At 46.2% G+C, this 22,530-nt stretch overlaps 1 protein-coding gene across 1 annotated transcript in view; it reads left to right on the top strand.

Moving 5' to 3' along the window:
- The first annotated feature begins 957 nt into the window (after nt 1-957).
- Nucleotides 958-22,530, top strand: part of LOC306849583 (putative G-protein coupled receptor 153) — a 33,639-nt gene continuing 12,066 nt past the window's right edge. Inside the window, exons 1-2 of the mRNA XM_079384727.1 lie at nt 958-1,539; nt 16,300-16,732. Coding sequence (XP_079240853.1) covers nt 1,187-1,539; nt 16,300-16,732 — 786 coding nt within the window. The 5' untranslated portion in view covers nt 958-1,186. The remainder of the gene's footprint in view (nt 1,540-16,299; nt 16,733-22,530) is intronic.

Raw genomic sequence — 22,530 nt, 5'->3', positions numbered from 1 at the left:
ATCGTATGCCTACTACAGAATTCGGGCGGAAGTAGTAGGTCATCCGGGTAATTCTCGCCTACTGTTTTTCGAATACTATGAATTCGGACATACTACTCGCCTCGCATACTGTTTTTCGCATACTATATAGTAGGGAAGTATGCGATTTCGGACGCAGCCTATGTCTCTCTAATCTGACACACTCAGTTCAGTCCATGGAGCTCTGTGCTAAAGTGCTGCTGATCTGAATCAGGTGTGTTAGATAAGAGAGACATACAAAATGTGCAGAGCGGTGGGGTGCCAGGACAGGTGCTGAGAACCACTGAGTTACTGAAATACAAATGGAAATCCAGCCCAGCAACCTGTATATGAAGGAATTGTAAAAACCATAAATTACTGGAAAAGTCATGGAATTCCAGTGGACAGTAGGTGTAGGAAGTGTCGGATTTAATATCAGTATTCTAGCCACTCTAGAGGCGCTTTCGCACCAGAGGAACCTTTTCATAGTTCCTACAACTATTAGCAGAAGTTCCCGTTTTTTTTTTTGTACCCTCAGATTCCAGCTTTTCAGTTGTATCTCGGCCAAATATTGTCATATGCTAACAAACCATGCATCAATGGACAGCTTATTTATTCAGCTTTCAGATTATGTATAAATCTTAATTTAAAAAAAATGTACCCTTATGACTAATGTTGTGGTCCAGGATCACATGACCGTTGAAACGCATCATTACAGTCTTGTGAAAAGGGTCCATATTTGTAAATGCCATGAATAAACGTCGCTGTCGGCCGCTTCAGAGTTCCTGCTGCCGGTGCGAATGCAACCAGGAAAACGGCCCAAGAGTGAAATCAGTTCTCTAGGAACCACCCTGCTGGCTAGTTCCTAGAAATACAAGGTGCGAAAGCGACTTATGTCTTCCAACGTCTCTTCTTGTTGTATCTGTCTTTTCAAGATCTGTCATTTCCTTTCTGTTACAGGATTATTACGGCAATGGACTGGCTCTCAGTGCATGTCCTCCTCTTCTGCCCGAGTCCACTGCCCCCTCTCGCTGCTGTGCCCCTCGCCCCGTCCTCTCAGCACATCCAGAGGAAGGACTGCCCGTCCCTGTAGGAATGCCGGTTCGGGCCTGGCACCTGCCTCTGCCCGCGGCTAATCCCACACCTTTTGCCATTCCACCCCCCTCCAGCTCTCGCCGGCTGCTCCATCATGAACGATGAGGTCATCAGCACTAACGCACTGGCCTGGCTGGTCTGCTCGGGAGTGTCCATCCTGGCCAACGCCTGGGGAATCCTGAGCGTGAGCGCCAAGCAGAAGAAGTGGAAGCCTCTGGAATTCCTCATCTGCACCCTGGCTGGCACGCACATCCTCAACATGGGTATCCCTATCACCATGTATTGCGTCATTCAGCTACGACGACAGCACTCCAACTATGAGTGGAACGAAGGACTATGCAAGGTGTTTGTCTCCACCTTCTACACCCTTACCCTGGTCACCTGCTTCTCCGTCACCTCCCTGTCCTACCACCGCATGTGGATGGTCCGCTGGCCTGTCAACTATAGGTAAGCCAAAGACATTAGTAAAATACATTTTTTATTTATAGTCGGAAATTATTAACTACTTAGTTATTCCTCAGTTAGTTCAAAGCTCTTTGGAGTTTTCAAACAGGTCAGCAAATGCATATCTAGTAAACAGTATAATACCTAGTAGGGATATGCATCTCCATAACTGAGGCCGATGCGATATGCATCTCAATGCATAGCCATTCGATACGTTACATTAACGATATGAAGCACGATTCACCCCTATTATGATGCAGTGCGATCCGATTTCGATTCGATTCAACACAATGTTTGGGAAAATGGTCATTATGCTAGTGGTAGCTCTGGTGACATTATTACAGTGGTTTTCTCCTTTTCTGTGGTTTTCTCTGCAGCTGAGCACTGCAAATGCACACGTAAACGAATATGTAAATCAGATTGCAAAATTTAGAGTTCATTCAGATTAACAAAAATTAGTGCATGTAAACAATACTGTGGAGAAGTTCCTTTGTTCTAGATCTTATTTGTGTTTAGGATTGGCTTCAGGGGGACAGTTTACAGCAGTGGTTTACTGAATTTTATTGAACGAAAATTAATTTTACTCATTCTGTCATTTTAGTAAAATCTGTTACTATATATAAAACAACAACACCTTGTTGATGCAGTAATGCAGAATTTTGGTTTTAAGCCGCTGGAAAAAGGCCTGCTACTGATGTCACATAAATGGACTATTAGATGCATTTTCTAGACTGGCAGTCAGTTCATTTGGAGCTATCTGGCCAACGATGCAGTTTGAGGACAACTCTCCTTTAATCATAGGCGCTTTATCTCAGTCCTCTGTTGTTTGGAGAGACATCAGAGTGTTTTTTCCATCACGTGATTATTATTTATGTCTATGGTCTTCATAAAATGAATGCTTTTCTAGAGTGTAATTGCAAACAATGAGAAGAAGCACTAAAATCAATGTTTGGCATCATACTGTAGAGGTGGAAAATATAAATAAATAATGACGACAAAACAACTGCACAAGACAGAGGACAAAAATTGCTTGTCTGTTTTATTGTTGTCTCACCATGACACAACTGATCATTGTTTGCTTTGTTTTTGGAGCTGTGTGCCCATTGCTGTTTATGTTTAAAAAGCACAAGTCTCATTCACAGCACAAATTTCATAGTAATTATTCATTCTCAGTGGAAATGGGCTTTAATAGGAAATGTAACAAGTTTTCATACATGAACATTCATGTTATCAGTTATCTTAAGTAACAGTTCTCATAGCATCTGAATGGATGGTTATTTGTTTAGATATCATTTCAAATCCTATATTTTTAGAGTACAAAGGTTTGAAACTTGGACCATTCTCCAAAATTCTAAATTCAATTTTAACTATACAGTCATTTAAGCACATATTTAATGTTTACTTAGTGGTTACAATGTTTCATGAACTGAGCCACACTTGCTCAGAGGACATTGGCAGCAGACATGACAATGGCCTAGAGACAGGAATGAGTCTAGATAACTTTTTGATTTCATACTGAGTTGCAAAGGAAATGTCATTGTATGAAAAACAATTACGTGAACAATATTTAGAGGATTTAGATTTAATCTCTTCTCGATTCTTTAAGAAAACCTTATATCCTTTATTTACACTAGTAAACATTAAAACGTTTCAGTCATGACAACTCTTGTGTTAGTTTTAGCATATTAATGGATATGAAAATATGTATTTGGTCTTGGCAGACTAGCTCTGCTAAGTATGCAGCTGTAGAGCAAGTATACAGACTTGCTACTGCCAATACACAAACATGCTGCTGTGAGTATATAAGATATGCTGCTGCTATACAACATATTGTTCATTTTGGATGTCTCCTCATCTAACACACCTGATTCAACTCATTAGCTCATTAGTAGTGACTGCTAAACTTTTGGGTATGACTGATGAGGAAGACCCCATGGGGTACATTTGCATTTTAGTTAAGAACTTTGGATCCATAAGGACTAAAGTCATTTTTTCCTCTCAATTCCTTGAGTCGAGCACTACAAAGACATTTATATCTACATGCCTATCACAGCTATGCTGATGATACCCAGATTTACCTAGCCTTATCTCCAAATGACTATAGCCCCATTGACTCCCTCTGCCAATGCATTGATGAAATTAACAGTTGGATGTGCCAAAACGTTCTTCAGTTAAACAAGGTGAAAACTGAAATCATTGCATTGGGAAACAAAGATGAAGTTCTCAAGGTGAATGCATACCTTGACTCTAGGGGTCAAACAACTAAAAATCAAGTCAAAAATCTTGGGGTGATTCTGGAGACAGACCTTAGTTTTAGTAGTCATGTCAAAGCAGTAAGTAAATCAGCATACTATCATCTCAAAAACATTGCAAGAATTAGATGTTTTGTTTCCAGTCAAGAAACTTGTTCATGCCTTTATCACCAGCAGGGTGGATTATTCTAATGGTCTCCTCACCGGACTTCCCAAGAAGACCATGCATTAGACAGCTACAGCTCATCCAGAACGCTGCTGCCAGGATTCTGACTAAAACCAGAAAATCTGAGCATATCACACCAGTCCTCAGGTCCTTACACTGGCTTCCAGTTACATTTAGGATTGATTTTAAAGTACTTTTACTCGTTTATAAGTCACTCAATGGCCTAGGACCTAAATACATTGCCGATATGCTCACTGAATATAAACCTAACAGACCACTCAGATGATTAGGATCAAGTTAGAAACACCAAGGGTTCACACAAAACAAGGGGGGTTCGCTTTTAGCTATTATGCTGCCCACAGTTGGAACCAGCTTCCAGAAGAGATCAGATGTGCTAAAACATTAGCCACATTTAAATCCAGACTCAAACTCATCTATGTAGCTGTGCATTTGTTGAATGAGCACTGTGCTACGTCCGAACTGACTGCACTTTTTTATTTTTATGTAATCATTTTCTATTCTTAACTGTTTTAAATTCATTTTAAATAAATTTCTATATCATTTTAAAATTCCTTGTTTTTATTATTATTATTTTAATTAACTGTTTTTATTGCTGTGATTATTATTTTTAATGACTATTTCACTTTATTTTATGTAAAGCACTTTGAATTACCACTGTGTATGAAATGTGCTATATAAATAAACTTGCCTTGCCTTACATTTATATATCTTATAAATTGATATTTTATTGCACCTTGTTTTTGTTTTTTTCAACGCCTCCTAGACTGTAAGTCCAATTCAAACAAAACTTGATGCTTATTATCTAGAGACCATCATGACAAATATTATCAAACTAATTTTGATACATCAAAGCATATATAAATAGATTTAAGCAAATTAATTGGTCAGACATCACCAATTTTTATGAAGCGACCGTTCAAACAATGTCTGCCGAAAGTCCAAACTTAATGAAACTTCATATACGTAGACAACGGGACATTCTCAGTACACATGTCAAATCAAGTTAGTTAGTTAGTTATGCCCTCCACCCCTCCCGGGGTATGGGCCGCCAAAGGTAGATCTCCAGAGATTTCTGTCCTGGGCCATTCTTTCTAGTTGATTCCAGGTGTAGCCCATCCTTTTAACGTCTGCTTCGAGGTCACATCGCCATGTGGTTCTTGGACGGCCTCGCTTTCGCTTGCCTTGAGGATTCCACCTGAGAGCCTGCCTGGTGATGTTTGTTGTTGGTTTGCAAAGTGTGTGCCCTATCCAACCCCATCTTCTATTCCAGATTTCTGCTTCAACAGGAAGTTGGTTGGTCCTTTCCCATAAGTTGGTGTTACTGATAGTGTCAGGCCAGCGAATGTGGAGAATCCTTCTGAGACAGCTGTTGATGAATGTCTGGATTTTTCTATTGGTTACTTTGGCTGTCCTCCAGGTTTCAGCCCCGTACAGCAGTACTGACTTCACGTTAGAGTTGAACAGTCGGGTCTTGGGGGTCAAAGTCAGCTCTCTGGAAGCCCAGATGTTCTTCAACTGGATGAAGGCAACTCTTGCTTTACCAATTCTTGACATCTGCATCTATTCCACCTTGCTGGTCGATGATGCTGCCCAGGTAGGTGAAGGACTGCACTTCCTCCAGGGGACATCCGTTCAGTGTGACTGGGCTGATGTCGCTGACGTTGGTCTTAAAGATCTTGGTCTTCTCTTTGTGGATAATGAGTCCAACCTGTGCTGATGCGGCAGCCAACACACTGGTCTTCTCTTGCATCTGCTGTTGGCTGTGGGAGAGGAGTGCGAGATCGTCGGTGAAGCCTAGGTCATCAAGTTGACTCCACAAGGTCCACTGAATCCCATTCCTGCGTTCGTTGGTAGAAGTTTTCATGATCCAGTCGATGGCGATGAGGAAGAGGAACGGGGATAATAAGCATCCCTGTCAGACTCCAGTGTTCACCTGGAAGCTGGTGGTGAGCTGTCCTGCATGGATCACTCGGCAGGTCATGCCTTCGTATGAGCTCTTGATCAGGTTTACCATCATAGATGGGATGCCATAGTACCGGAGGAGCTTCCATAGGACCTCTCTATCCACACTGTCAAACGCCTTCTCGTAATCGACGAAGTTGATGTACAATGATGAATTCCACTCCAAAGACTGCTCGACTATGATGCGCAGTGTTGCAATTTGGTCTATGCATGATCCGTTCTGCCGGAAGCCAGCTTGCTCATCTCGTAGTTGTGAATCGACGGCATCCTTCATCCGCTCTAGGAGGACACGATTGAAGACCTTGCCTGGCACTGACAGGAGTGTGACACCTCTGTAGTTGTTACAGTTGCTGAGGTCACCTTTCTTTGGAAGCTTAGTTAGATAACCCTCCTTCCAGTCAGTCGGTACCTCTTCTTTCTCCCAGATTTTCTTGAAGAGTGGGTACAGCATGTCCACTGATTAGTTCAGGTCTGCTTTCAGGGCCTCTGCTGGTACAGTGGGGATCGAAAGTTTGGGAACCCCTTGCAGAATCTGTGAAAATGTGGATAATTTTACCAAAATAAGAGAGATCATACAAAATGCATGTTATTTTTTATTTAGTACTGTCCTGAGTAAGATATTTTCCATAAAAGATGTTTACATATAGTCCACAAGACAAAAAAATAGCTGAAATTATTAACATAACCACATTCAAAAGTTTGGGAACCCTTGGTTCTTAATACTGTGTGTGGTTACCTGGATGATCTACGACTGTGTTTTTGTTTTGTGATGGTTGTGTCTGAGTCCCTTGTTTGTTCTGAACAGTTAAACTGAGCACTGTTCTTCAGAAAAATCCTCCAGGTCCTGCAGAATCTTCAGTTTTCCAGCATCTTTTGCATATTTGAACCCTTTCCAGCAGTAACTGTATGATTTTGAGATCCACCTTTTCATGCTGAGGATGATTGAGGGACTCAAACACAACAATTAAAAAAGGTTCAAACATTCACTGATGTTCCAGAAGGAAACACGATGCATTAAGAGCCGGGGGTGAAACCTTAAGTACATAACCCAGCCTAGGTTTCAGGACAACTTTGGAGTCGTTAGGCCCGAATTCCAGGCAAGCAAGGTTGACAGAAAGAGCCTATAGGTCTCCTACTCACTTAACCGATGCCAGTGCTAACAGCAGGGTGGTTTTAAACGAGAGCGATCTCAGGCTTGTGGACTGTAATGGTTCAAACGGGGAGCCTCTCAAGGCCCTTAGCACGGTTGGTAAGTCCCAAGGTGGAACTGTACAAGCGAGTGGGGGGTTCATTCTCCTGGCGCCTCGTATAAACTGGACCACCGCACTATTCCTGCCCACCGATCAGCCAGCAATAGGGGCATGAAAAGCCGCTATGGCTAAAGCATAAACCTTGATGATGGATGGGGAACGCTGTTTATCCAGCATCTCCTGCAGAAACGCATGATGGTCTTCGAGCGAATTGGAGTGACTAACCTCGTCTTATTGTAGCCATTACCCACTCCGACACACCAGGGATGGCCAGCAATCCAGCTGCTGAGGCGTTTCAACGGTGAATCTCGGCGTCAGTGAAGAGTCAGCGAGGAAGTATCTTCGTCACTGAAGAGAAGAAATCTAAGATGCGGCGGTGAAAAGCCGCTTATATAGCCAGACGCCCTGCCCATTATGGCGGTCTGCATAGCCATAGGCTCGCTCATCGCCGAGCCATTGGTTCGATTTTATAGCACTGCACAAACCAATGGATGTGCAGTTTCACTGCATGATTGAAAAGGCTTCAGTTGAAGAGAAAAAATTAGTTTTTCCCATACAAGCGTCTTACGACGCAGTACGAGTGAAATGTCGACAGGGAACCTCACATATATAATTTTCCTCTAAGAAGGAACATAGTTGTGATGATACTACCTTTTGCCAAGTTGCCATGAAATTCCAACCATAGAGGGAACTACAACTGAAAAAATGCTTGTAATTCCGCAGCTGTATATTTGTGTTCTTTGGGTCAAAATCTAACATATTTTGAATCTTAAAACATAAAATCAGAATGGCTGACATATTAATACACAGTCCCTGCATCCCAATAGCATACTATCCATCCTAAATACTATGTGAGATTAGAATAGTGTGTCCCCAGATAGTCTACTATTTCTGGTGGAGTGTGGATGCGTGCGTGGAGAAGGACTCATATGCAAACACAAATAAAAAGCTTTTAAAAACCTATCTGAGCATTAAAAAAAAAAAAAAAAACTAGGTGGATGCGCCATACCGATGTTTAAGTAGAGAGGTTTAGATTTGCATGACTAATAATCAACATTTAACCTTATAAAAAAATTATAATAATGTTATCCGTGTCATATTTAATCTTTAACAACAATGGACTTTTATAAAGATCCGTTTGGTCATTGCTTTTAAATGCATCTTTATACAAAAATATGAACGGAGTTCTCCACATAAAGACCCATGGCTGGCAGATCAACGTGCTTTTTCTTTTCTCTCTGATATGGTAGGAAATTAAATTAAATTAATGTGGAGGATGTTAACTGTGACAAGATGATTGACAGGCCAGTTTACTGTGACATGATGCGCGTTAAAGACGTCCGTTAAAGCCGCAATGTTATGATGTGATAGTATGTCCCAAACTTGTCTACTCTTTTGCTACACTCTCAAAAGTATGTACTTTTTAATCACAAAAAGGGTACATACTTGAAGGATGTACTATAAGTGGGTGAAATGGGATGCAGCAAAGGTGGCATTATAATACAAAATACAAGATGGCGCCGCTCATGGCAGCTATTGTGCATTGCTCTCCAGTGTTTGTAATGTTTTTGTTTGTTTTTCAAATACGATCAGTTTTACCAGGGATGACCTGCTGAACATTCAGCAGAACACACCACAAAATCTTTTACCGGATTTAGATTTTTCGGACATTTTGCTGGACATTGTATTTGGCGGAGCCGTAGCTCTGGTCAAATGCTACAGGAGGCGCAGGCGGGGACAGCGAGCCGGCGCGCTCATGAAGCTTCGTCAGCGCGGATTTCGAACGGCGTTGTCTAGCATCCATCTGGCGAATATCCGCTCTCTACCCAACAAAACGGACAAACTCCTTCTGCTCTCCTGGACAAATAAGGATTTTTCTAACTCTGCTGCTCTGCATTTCACGGAAACCTGGCTAAATGGCGACATACCGGACAGCGTACTACATCTGCCTAATTACCAGCTGATCAGAGCAGATCGGGACGCAGAATCAATGGGGAAATCGTGCAGTGACGGGACGTGCTTTTACATCAATGAGAGGTGGTGTACAGATGTAACTGTGTTAAAGAAGATTTACATTTATGCATTTAGCAGACGCTTTTATCGAAAACGACTTGCTAACGCCATGCTCAACTATCTGAGCTACAGGATAGCAAAGATGTGCTGTTTAGATCTAGAAACGCTGTTCATTAACTGCAAGCCGTTCTACTCACCGCAGGAGTTCTGCTCGTTCATTCTCGTGAGTGTCTACATTCCACCGCAAGCGCACGTGAGCTCAGCTTTACAGAAACTCGCTGATCTGATCACAGAACAACAACAACCGTACTCTGTTTTAACCATTCTCGGGGACTTTAATAAAGCAAATCTCTCCCGCGAACTGTCAAAATACAGACAGCACACCACATGTCCCACCAGAGACAGTAATATATTGGATCACTGTTAAACAACAATAAAGGACGCATATCACTTGGTTCCATGAGCAGTTTAGGACTCTCTGATCACTGTTTGATTCATCTTATTCCGACCTACAGGCAGAAACTTAAATCTGTAAAGCCTGTATTAAGAACTGTTAAAAGATGGACTAATGAAACAGAGCGGGATCTACAAGCCTGTTTCTCTCTCACTGATTGGACTGTTTTTGAAGCCGCTGCAATCGATCTGGACGAGCTCACAGAGACTGTAACATCTTATATCAGTTTCTGTGAGGATATATGCATTCCTAACAGGACTCATCTAATCTACAACAATGACAAACCATGGTTCACTGCAAACCTCAGACAGCTCCGTCAGGCCAAAGAAGATGCTTACAGTAAGGGGCATAAAGTCTTGTATAAACAGGCCAAATACACACTGGAAAAGGAAATCAGAGTGGCAAAGAGGAATTATTCTGACAAGCTAAGGAAAAAATTATCTTCCACTGATCCTGCTTCAGTGTGGAAAGGAATGAAGGATATCACCAGCTACAAGTAGGGGTGCAACGGATCAAAAAACTCACGGATCGTTTCTCGGATCAGAGTCACGGATTGGATCATTTTTCGGGTCAGCAAAAAAAAAAAAAAAAAGACAAGACAAATAAACATAAATTTTCCCTTTGTGTTTATTAACACTTTTAAATTATTAAATTAAAATATATAAAATCAACTTAAAGTGCACAAGGCATAATATCTTCTTTTTAACATAATTGAAAAACAACTTAAAGTTCAACATAAAAAGGCATATCTCCTTCCTTTAAACATGTCCACATCATCAAAGAAGAATAAAAGAAAGAAAGCAAAGCATACCTGAGCTTATAATTTCAAATTCTTTTTCAAAAAGACAAGGATGTCTACATTGTCTGGGGAGAGTGTGGACCTCTTTGCAGTCACTATGTCACCTGCTGTTGAGAACACTCTCTCGGAAGGAACTGAAGAGCCTGGCACAGCGAGATAGCATCTTGCCATCTTGGCAATATGAGGGTATTTACACTCATTGCTCTTCCACCATGTCAGTGGATCACCATCCACTGTAATGCCGCTTGCTGCCAGGTAGGATGCCACCTCCTCTTTGATGATGTCAGCAGGAGTCTTGCTGTCCATGTCTTTGCTGGCAAAGGTCTCTCCAAAAAGCTCTGCCATCGCCGACTTCTTTTGTGGAGGAGATGTGTCCAAGTTTGCTCCTGTTGGCTCTGCAGCTTGACCCTGCAGAAAAAAATTAGTTGTTTAATTAAACCTATTATTTATTTTCATGTTTCATAGACATGAAAATGTGCCAATAACAATTAATAAAAGCCATTATTATTGAAAATAAAAAATGTATTTAGATTTATCATTTTTAAATAATATTCTTTTTCTTTACCTCATCACAGTCTTCAGTGCCCAGACTGCTCACAATCTCAGTGGTGAGGTCACTGTATGTCCTCCGGCGTAGGGCAGGGTCCATGTGAGACAGGGACTTGAACCTCGGATCCAGGGCAGTAGATCTGTGAAGGTAGTCCTGTAGAGTAGGGGGTGAAGTATATCTGGGCTTCAGGTCCTCTCTAATGGCAGTCTTGACATCTTGAGTGATGGTGCTGTCTTCCACACTTGGAGCCATGGATTGTAGAATCCTTGTTTTCAGCGGCAGGATCATTGACACAGATGGTGAAGTTTCAGTGCTGAGCAGAGATGTAACAGTTTTGAGGGGTTTAAGCACCTGGAGGACCTCCTCTGCCACTCTCACATCATCATCAGACAGGGTGATGATGTCTTTGACATTTTTCTGCCTGCTGCTCCAGATAACGCTCCAACATATCATAAGTGGAGTTCCACCTTGTTGGGACATCATGTATGAGCTTATGAGTAGGCAGCTTTAGCATTTCTTGCTTTGTCTTAAGCACATGAGCAGCTGTTGTGCTTCGGTGAAAGTAGGAAACCATCTTCCTGATCCTCCCAAGGAGGCGATCCATCCTATTGACTGAGATTCCCTTCTGTGATGCCAAATTCACTGCATTTGCAAAGCACCCTATCTGTGGGCCAAGTCCTGCCTCATTCACTGCATTTATTTGATTTTTGGCATTATCAGTTGTGACTGGGATATTAGTACTGGGCCTCTTTATCTTCCATTCCTCCACTGCTTGTGTCAGTACCTGCGCAAGATGAGTGCCTGTGTGACTCTCGTAGAGGGGCCGTGTCTACAGCACCAGACTTCTCATCTCCCAGTCTGCTGTGATGAAGTGAGCGGTTATCGTCACATAGCTCTCCGTTCCCCTGGATGTCCACCCGTCTGTCGTGAGCGCAACAGAGGATGCTCGGGATAGTTCATCCACAACTTTTTTCTTCTCCTGCTCATAAAGATCTTGCACAATCTTTTCGCTGAAGTGGGTGCGCGACAGGATGTCATAACGTGGCTCAAGCACTTTCAGCATGTGTTTAAAGCCCTCGTTTTGCACAACCGAATATGGCCTCATGTCTGCACCTATAAACACACCGATAGCTTTTGTGATGGCTTTAGCCCGGTCTGATTGTGCAACAAGTGGCTGCTTAAATGCCGCGATGATAAGCGGTTGTTGAGAAGCCTTCGTTTTCACTCCTGTCAGTGAAACACCGGGGTGATGTCGCTTCAAATGCGTGGCCATGCTTGATGTGTTTCCACTGTCATATGGCTTTCTTGTGCCACAGTGCCTACACACCGTCACGGTTTTATCCACTAACCTCTTTCCTTCATCATTATATTTGACAGGGAAGCCAAAATGCTCCCATACAGGGGATTTAAATGACGTGGGGCGTTCAAGCTCCTCCGTTCCTCCGCTCGCCATGACCACGCTTGTGTGTGGACTGAACGTGCGCACTTTTTTTTTTCATAAATAAATCCACGGATCACGTGTGTGCCGAACCGAAGATATTGATCCGAACGGATCACGTATCATTGATGATCCGTTGCACCACTCCTGGTGCAAGACACCATCCCCCCAGCACTCGGAGAATCAACACCTGGCAGACGACTTGAACAAGTTTTATTGTCGTTTTGAAAAATCAACACCTCTCCACACAACCATTACCACCTCCAGCAACCCTCCTCTCCCCCACACCTACAATTCAAATCAGCGAAGAAGATGGGTGCCAGGTCTTCAGGAAGAACAAAAGAAGGAAAGCACCAGGTGGGATATTCACATAGACTCCATTGTCAGAAAGGCCCAGCAGAGGTTGTACTTTCTTCGCCAGCTGAGGAAGTTCAACCTGCCACAGGAGCTGCTGAAACAGTTCTACTCCGCCGCCATCATTGAATCCATCCTCTGCACTTCAATAACTGTCTGGTTCAGCTCAGCTACCAAATCTGACCTCAGAAGACTACGGAGGGTAGTCCGGACTGCTGAGCGAATTATTGGTACAACCCTCCCCACTCTCCAAGTGCTGTACTTATCCAGAGTGAGCAAAAGGGCTGGTAAAATCACTCTGGACCCCTCACATCAAGCACACTCCCTCTTTGAACTGTTACTGTCTGGTCGAAGTTACAGAGCTCTGAGAACCAGAACGATCAGACACAGGAACAGTTTCTTCCCTCAGGCAATCCATCTCATGAACACTCAGCAATAAATGTGGAAGACACAACTATAATACATTATCCATTCACCACACTCACTTATTTTATTTTTATTTCTCATTTCTTTGCACATACTTGACCTGTACATACATAGTTGTCTATATTATATATTGTGTTTTTGCTGCTTTGTTCATTGCCTATTTGTATATTATTCTTTTATTATCTGTGTCCTGTCCTGTTGCTGTCTTTCTGTTGCAATGTGAAGCTTCTGTCACTACAACAAATTCCTTGTATGTGTAAACATAATAAAGCTCATTCTGATTCTGATTCTGATTCTAATACTGTAAAGCAACTTTTTATTTTTGCTAATAACTCTGTTTCCATGTATGTCAGCATAAAAATGGTTATTTTGTATGAATACTTGCATTAAGCCATACAAAATGTGTCTTTTTAATTTTTGCACTGAATTATTAATGAATCGTTCTTAGGTCTGGCCCAATATGCCTATGTCTTGATTGCAGAAAGTCCAAACTTGACAAAATTAGTGCACATGGAACACAAAATATTCTGAGGAAACATGGCAACTTTCATAAATTTCTGACGCTCAATGGGCTAATGGCATTTTCTAAAATCTCTGCCATTTTTATCAATGAGAATAATACTGTAGATGAAGGCCATAAGCATTTTTATCAGGCTGCTATGTGTAAGTTGGGAAGGGAACCAGACGCTGCGTCGAAACGTTAGGGGAACGCCTTTAGTGTGACCGCGCTCTGAATCACATGTGTAATCTGTCCAATAGAAGGGCAAGACGCCACGGGCGGGTGACGTAATTGACCAGGAAGCATAAAAGCATGTGCGGTGGAACTGCCGGCATGGATGCTAGAAGTATGGCCTAGAGACGCAGCGTCTCGTTCCCTTCAGAGAACCAGGGTTATATACGTAACCTGAGACATTATTTATCACATATTTATACATATAACACATATTTATCAAAAACACTGATAGAATTTTCCCACTGTGTAAATGTGTAATGGTAAAAGGGTGCTGTGATGGTAAATACATGAGTTGTAACAGTGGGCAGGGTGATTTTAAACATGATTAGAAAAATGTGGCACAGTGGTGGATCTGGTTTGATGTTTATTTCATCCTTATAAATGGTTTATAACTGATGGTGATACAATTCACCCTGTTGTTACAACCATCCTCAGTAAAATGGTATTGATGTGGGAAGAACACAGTTAGAAATTTCTTTATAGCTCACTGATGTAATCTATATTTATTAGCCCTTTTATATAACTAATATGTACATGACATTGTTAATGTATTTAGTCTTGGCGGAATAGATCTGCTACGCTACTGTTGCTGCTGCTGCTGCGGCAGAGCAAGTACCGAGACTTGCTACTGCCAATACATCCACAACATGCTGCTGTGAGCATGTAGGAGATACTGGTGGTGCACATATAACACATATGAAAAAACCCCATGAAGCAGGAGACACGGAACATAATACAATACAAGCCAATATATGCATGCCGCTGAATATAAGGATAAACTGCTGCATCAGTGGACATGCATGTATCCACATACATAAAGATGAACAGACAAGGAAAGACAAGATACCTCCCACAAAGCAGATCTATCGCCAAGACATGTCACATATGTACTGCTGCTGCTCCGAAAAGCCATGTGAACCGCATGTATTACTATCTATGTGTGCCTGGGCTACCAAGCTGACCGGCTTAACACTGTTGGCCTATGACTATGTGAGTCTTGGCTACCACACCGACCGGCTTAACAATGGTGGCCTATGACTATGTGAGCCTGGGCTACCATGCTGACCGGCTTAACACTAGTGGCCTGTGACTATGTGAGCCTTGGCTACCACGCCGACCGGCTCAACGATAGGGGCCTACGACTATGTGTGCCTGGGCTACCATGCCGACTGGCTTAACTCTAATTAGACGCACACTATGTGTAATGTTAATTAACAAAATGGATATATGTTGCAATTCGATAGATAAGACCCCAGCGTCCACCTGAGCAAATATCATAATTTAGTCATTTAATATCTGCTGTTACTTTCTACACTTCATCAGTCCCAGCGGCAGCAGCGTAACAGCTAGTTAATTCATGTTTGTGCAATGATGAGACGGACAAAGTTAGCCAATGCATGCCATTTACTCTCTTGTGTAGATAAAAGTTATCAGGGTTACAGTGCACAAAACTTGAATGAACTGAAATAAAAGCACAATATAAACGTTCCTTCTCCGTTTTCTGAACTACACAGCACAGCAAGAGCACACGTCACACGAGCACATTTCTCCGAACTACACTACCCATAATGCATTTCATTCAGAACTACATCAACCATAGATAGTGATCTTAAGCGATAACACTTAATTCCCTTCTTCCGCAACACTGTCATTGATATGACTGTGATAAGCGTGTGCTTCTGACACTGTATGCAGATGAAATCATCCACACACTCATCATGATGAAAGCTCTGACCTTAGAAATAACAAACGTGAACATTGAGATTACGCCGATGTAAACGGTGAACCCCAGTTGAAATGCACACATAAGAATGCTTATTTCGTTTAACCGGTTTTCATGTGCGTTACTATCGACGTGTCCTCAGAGCGATTACATACTCTAAACTGCCTTTGCTCCAGCTTTATAAACACAGATTCTAAATTCTGCTGCTAATATGCTTAATATTTCACTAATGCATACAATGCAAACTGCTAACATGACACTTAGTTTATACTTGTTTATGGTTGCTTAGTTTTGTATTCAATTAGGCAGACCATGTGAATATACACAGCCATATGGATTAAAAGAGCATTCACTTATCTTAGATATTGATTTCAGCTGGTCTGAAGTGCGCTGTCAACTGCTACAGCAAAGAAAAACCAGGTATCTGAATATTGAGAAGTGAGCTCATTGGCTACTGATACAGGAGAAAACCAATCAGCTGTGCCATGTGATAATGATGTCATTAGGTCAGATTGAGTTAGACCTATCGAACTGCACCATCTAGAGTTTCATGCCAGAACTCTGTATATTCATTCTAGTATTATTAGCATTATAATTTTTTATCTCTTTTATCTTCTAACAGGTTGAGTAACACCAAAAAGCAGGCTGTCCATACGGTCATGGGCATCTGGATGGTGTCGTTTATTCTGTCCACCTTGCCCGCTGTGGGCTGGCATGATACCACAGAGCGCTTTTACACCCACGACAACTGTCGCTTCATTGTGACCGAGATCGGCTTGGGCTTTGGCGTCTGCTTCCTGCTGCTGATCAGCGGGAGTGTGGTGATGGGCGTCATCTGTATTGGAATTGCCCTCTTCCAGACCTTTTCCATCCAGATGGGTCAAAACGTGGACAAGAACAAATTTAACGTGCCCACCATTGTAGTGGAGGATGCCCAGGGCAAGAGGCGTTCATCCATCGACGGCTCCGAGCCCATTAAGACATCGCTGCAGATCACCTATCTGATCAGTGGAATAGTCTTCATATACGACTTTCTAACTGGATTCCCCATATTGGTGAGTGCTCGCTTTCTTTTCAAAGAACATGATTTCACAAAAAGGGCTGCAGTCTTTAGTTGGGTTTCAATGGATATTGGTGGAGTGTAAGTGGTGTTTATCTTTGCATAGGAATATGAGTTGGGCAGTTGCCTTGATTGACCTATGAGTGATATTGACTTTTTGAGTACTATCGATGAAAAGAGTGCTTTTGATTATAATGATCCGACATCAGATGTGTCATATAGAAAGCTCACTACAATCTGTTACAAACTCAGTCATAAAAGCCCTATTTTGAAGAAGAAGAAAGCTCTACCCCCATATTCTACATTTATACACTTTATGAAACATTTCCGTATAAACGTATACCAAGTTTTCAACTGGTTTTGCAGACATGACAGAATAGGTAAACTGACACAGAAAATATATACAACAGGAAAAGTGTGGTTCCCTTCCAGGAACATCGAGCTGCGTCTGGAGACGCTATGGGAACGCCATCAGCGTAACCGGCGCTCTGAATATTTTATACAACCAGTCTAATGGATGGGCGAGGCGTCACAGGCGGGGTGACGTCACGACCAGGAAGTATATAAGCACGTGCGGCGGAGCCCGCGTCAGCTTTCTGTCATTCAGCAAGCGCTCTGTGTGTTGTCAGTCTGATTCTTTGTCTTGTGAGTCTTATTTGGTGTTGTCTGTCTCAGAAACTAGGAGAAGATGCCTAAAGCAAAGGCAAAGACTAGAGGCGATCCCAGATCGCGTTTCAGGTTGTGTGTTAGTCCCTGCCCTCGTTACATCACGAGCGGGGACACACACAGCCTGTGCGTGCCTGCACTGTGAGCGGCTCCCGCACACTCCGCACCCGGAAGGCTCTCTTCGAGAAGGGAGCCTTCGCGAGCCTCCCACGCGGTGCTGGCCCTGCTGCTGCCGATGCAGAGCCAATACGAGGAGCTATTAGAGGTGGTAACTCGGGCAGTGGCCAAGCTTGACATCAGTTGGCCCCCCGAGAAAACAACTGTGCCGCAGTCCAGCCTGCTGGACGAGCGTTTCCTGCGCTCGCGGCCGCCACCTCTGCGCAGGAGCCTTCCTTTTTTCCCCGATCTCCACACCGAGGTGTCGAGATCCTGGGTGAAACCTTATACATCCCGCCCTTTCGTTCCCGCGTCAGATTACTATGGTAATGTGTGGGAATTGGACGGGCGTGGATACAGGGCGATGCCCCGGATTGAGCAGACGCTTGCGGGCTATCTGTCTCCTTCCACGGCATCGTCCTTGAAGGCTCCTACCCTACCCACTAGGCCTCTGCGCACCACATCATCACTAGTGGGCAGGGGGTATGCGGCAGCAGGACAGGCTGGTGCGTGTCTGCACACGATGGCGGTGTTGCAGGCGTACCAGGCCGAACTGCTGAAGGAGTTAGATGAGTTCGGGGATGTCAGAGCTGATGATATCTCAGAGCTCAGGAGAACCGCCGATTTGGCTCTCCGCGCCACCAAGGAGTCGGCCCGTGCTATCGGCCGCTCCATGGCAGCTATGGTGGCAGCGGAGAGGCACTTGTGGCTGACCCTGTCCGACATCAAACAGAAGGACAGGGTCTGCCTCCTGGACGCCCCGCTTCAGCCTTCTGGCCTGTTCGGCGACGCTGTGAGCACCGTCGTCGACAGGTTTCAGGAGGCCCGCAGGCAAGCGGAGGCGTTTCGGCGGTTCCTCCCCCACCGCTCTCTAACTCTGGAGGCTGCTGGGCGGGAGCAGCCTCCTCCGCATACCAGCTCCTCGCACAGGGCTGCGCAGAAAGAGAGCGTCGCCTCTTGTGCTCCCCCGAGACGGAGCCGAGGGCAGCGGCGCTCCGCGCCGGGGACTTCAAAGCCCAGGACAGACCTGAGGGATGTCTTGGCGGCCAAGAGGTCCGCGGCAAGAAAGTCCTGATGGGCGAGCCCCAGGACTTCGGAAGGCGACCCCTACTGGGGTGGAGCGGCTTACACCGCGGCTCACGGTGACCGTCTCCCCTCGGTGCCCTCCGGGGATTTGTCTGCCAACCCTGCAGTTCCAGGGCACAGCAGGTCCCAGCGAGTGTTATTCTCAGGTTCTACCGCCTGTGACTTCAGCGGGCCTGAGAAACTCGCCTCAGCCGCCAGATTACGCGTCTCCTGTCGGTGCACCGCAGCAAGACAGCGGTCTGACCGCTTCTCTAACACCAGAGGTCAGTCTCGAGAGACTGATTCCCTTAGTAGATCGTTTGGCAGCCTGGCAACGGCTGCCGAACGTGTCTCTCTGGGTCCTGCGGACGGTAGAGGCTGGCTATTCCATCCAGTTCGATGGGCCGCCCCCGCGGTTCAACGGGGTCTGTGTGACTACGGTCCGCCCCGAGCAGGCTCTGGTCCTGGAACAGGAAGTCAACACTTTGCTGAAAAAGGAAGCCATAGAGTTGGTTCCACCTCACGAAGTGTACACCGGCTTCTACAGCCGGTACTTCATTGTTCCGAAGAGGGATGGAGGGCTGAGGCCCATACTGGACTTGCGTCTCTTGAACCTCTCAGTCAGACCGCTGAAGTTCAAGATGCTGACGGTCAAGCAGATCGTGTCTCAAATCAGGTCCGAGGACTGGTTTGTCACGATAGACCTCAAAGACGCCTATTTCCATGCATCCTTCCCTCTCACAGGAAGTTCCTGAGGTTCGCTTTCGGGGGCAAAGCGTACCAATATCGGGTTCTTCCCTTCGGCCTAGCACTCTCACCCCGCACTTTCACCAAGTGTGTGGATGCGGCCCTGGTCCCGTTGCGACTGCAAGACATCCGCATACTAAATTATATCGACGATTGGTTGATTCTTGCTCAATCAGAGCAGTTGGCAGTTCGGCATCGAGATGTCGTTCTTGCCCACATGAAAGATTTGGGGTTAAGACTAAACGCCAAAAAGAGTGTGCTTTCTCCAGCTCAGAGAACCACTTATCTAGGCGTGGTGTGGGATTCGACCACGATGCAGGCTCGTTTGACCCCTGCTCGGATCGAGTCGATCCTCAAGGCAGTCAGGAGAGTGCGAGAGGGCCAGCCATTCACTGTCAAGCAGTTTCAGAGGCTGCTTGGTCTCATGGCAGCTGCGTCCAGCGTTATTCCTTCTGGCCTGCTGTACATGAGGCCCCTACAGTGGTGGCTCAAGACCAGGGGGGTCTCCCTGAGGGGAAACTCGCTCCGCGCTGTCAAGGTGTCACGGCGCTGCATCCGTGCCTTAGACATGTGGAGGAAACCCTGGTTCTTGTCCCAGGGCCCGATGCTGGGAGCTCCTTGTCGCCGCGTCTCGCTAGCGACGGACACTTCCCTCACTGGTTGGGGTACGGCCATGAGTGGCCACCCTGCCCGCGGTCTGTGGAGTGGTCGCCACCTGACGTGGCACATCAACTGGCTAGAGATCCTAGCTGTGTTCCGTGCTCTCAAGCACTTCCTCCCAGACCTGAGAGATCGCCACGTGCTGGTCCACACCGACAGCACGGCAGTGGTCTCTTACATCAACCACCAAGGAGGTCTGCGGTCGCGCCCCTTGTACAAGCTGGCACACCAGATCCTTGTGTGGTCCCAGGGCAAGCTCCTATCATTGAGAGCTGTGCACATTCCTGGGTCTCTCAACGTCGGAGCAGACGTCCTGTCGAGACAGGGGCCGAGGCCAGTGGAATGGATGCTTCACCCCCAGGTGGTGAAGCAGATTTGGAAGGTTTTTGGCCATGCACAGGTGGACCTCTTTGCGACTCGAGAGTCGGCACAATGTCCCCTTTGGTTCTCTCTAGCTCCTCCAGCGCCTCTGGGACTGGATGCTATGGTACAGACCTGGCCGAGGCTTCGTCTGTACGCCTTCCCCCCGATCGCTCTGCTCCCGGGAGTTTTGGCGAGAGTGCGCCGGGACGCGGTCAGCCTACTGTTAGTAGCGCCGTTCTGGCCGGGCCGAGTATGGTTCTCGGATCTGATTTCCCTCCTCGACGGCACCCGTGTGCTTTGGTCCGCCTAAGAGGGGTCTTCCAGCTTCGAAGCCCACTCTTAGCAGGTGGATAGTGGATGCCATCAATTTGGCGTACGAGACCTCTGACCTTCCCCCGCCGCTGGGAGTCAGAGCGCACTCGACCCGAGGTGTGGCAGCCTCCAAGGCCTTCTGGGCAGGTGTCTCCATGCAAGACATCTGCAACACTGCTGGGTGGTCCACGCCCCTGACATTCGCCAGGTTTTACAACCTCGACATCAGAGCCACTCCAGGCTCCTCCGTCCTTTCAGCCTGACACCAGGCAGGGACTTGTCAGTCTGGCGGCGTTGGTATAGCGTTCCCATAGCGTCTCCGGACGCAGCTCGATGTTCCTGGAAGGGAACGTACCAGGTTACATATGTAACCCAGGTTCCCTGAAGGGAACGAGAGCTGCGTCTCGGGCCACACTTCCGGCATCCCTGCCAGCGCTTGCTTCATGACTTGAAGCTGACGCGGGCTCCGCCGCACGTGCTTATATACTTCCTGGCAGCAGGACAGGCTGGTGCGTGTCTGCACACGATGGCGGTGTTGCAGGCGTACCAGGCCGAACTGCTGAAGGAGTTAGATGAGTTCGGGGATGTCAGAGCTGATGATATCTCAGAGCTCAGGAGAACCGCCGATTTGGCTCTCCGCGCCACCAAGGAGTCGGCCCGTGCTATCGGCCGCTCCATGGCAGCTATGGTGGCAGCGGAGAGGCACTTGTGGCTGACCCTGTCCGACATCAAACAGAAGGACAGGGTCTGCCTCCTGGACGCCCCGCTTCAGCCTTCTGGCCTGTTCGGCGACGCTGTGAGCACCGTCGTCGACAGGTTTCAGGAGGCCCGCAGGCAAGCGGAGGCGTTTCGGCGGTTCCTCCCCCACCGCTCTCTAACTCTGGAGGCTGCTGGGCGGGAGCAGCCTCCTCCGCATACCAGCTCCTCGCACAGGGCTGCGCAGAAAGAGAGCGTCGCCTCTTGTGCTCCCCCGAGACGGAGCCGAGGGCAGCGGCGCTCCGCGCCGGGGACTTCAAAGCCCAGGACAGACCTGAGGGATGTCTTGGCGGCCAAGAGGTCCGCGGCAAGAAAGTCCTGATGGGCGAGCCCCAGGACTTCGGAAGGCGACCCCTACTGGGGTGGAGCGGCTTACACCGCGGCTCACGGTGACCGTCTCCCCTCGGTGCCCTCCGGGGATTTGTCTGCCAACCCTGCAGTTCCAGGGCACAGCAGGTCCCAGCGAGTGTTATTCTCAGGTTCTACCGCCTGTGACTTCAGCGGGCCTGAGAAACTCGCCTCAGCCGCCAGATTACGCGTCTCCTGTCGGTGCACCGCAGCAAGACAGCGGTCTGACCGCTTCTCTAACACCAGAGGTCAGTCTCGAGAGACTGATTCCCTTAGTAGATCGTTTGGCAGCCTGGCAACGGCTGCCGAACGTGTCTCTCTGGGTCCTGCGGACGGTAGAGGCTGGCTATTCCATCCAGTTCGATGGGCCGCCCCCGCGGTTCAACGGGGTCTGTGTGACTACGGTCCGCCCCGAGCAGGCTCTGGTCCTGGAACAGGAAGTCAACACTTTGCTGAAAAAGGAAGCCATAGAGTTGGTTCCACCTCACGAAGTGTACACCGGCTTCTACAGCCGGTACTTCATTGTTCCGAAGAGGGATGGAGGGCTGAGGCCCATACTGGACTTGCGTCTCTTGAACCTCTCAGTCAGACCGCTGAAGTTCAAGATGCTGACGGTCAAGCAGATCGTGTCTCAAATCAGGTCCGAGGACTGGTTTGTCACGATAGACCTCAAAGACGCCTATTTCCATGTGTCCATCCTTCCCTCTCACAGGAAGTTCC

The sequence above is a fragment of the Barbus barbus genome (genome assembly GCF_936440315.1).
Source record: "Barbus barbus genome assembly, chromosome: 29".
In the NCBI taxonomy this organism is placed as follows: domain Eukaryota; kingdom Metazoa; phylum Chordata; class Actinopteri; order Cypriniformes; family Cyprinidae; genus Barbus; species Barbus barbus.
Note: the sequence above shows the minus strand (reverse complement) of the source record. Positions and strands in the feature narration are given on the sequence as shown.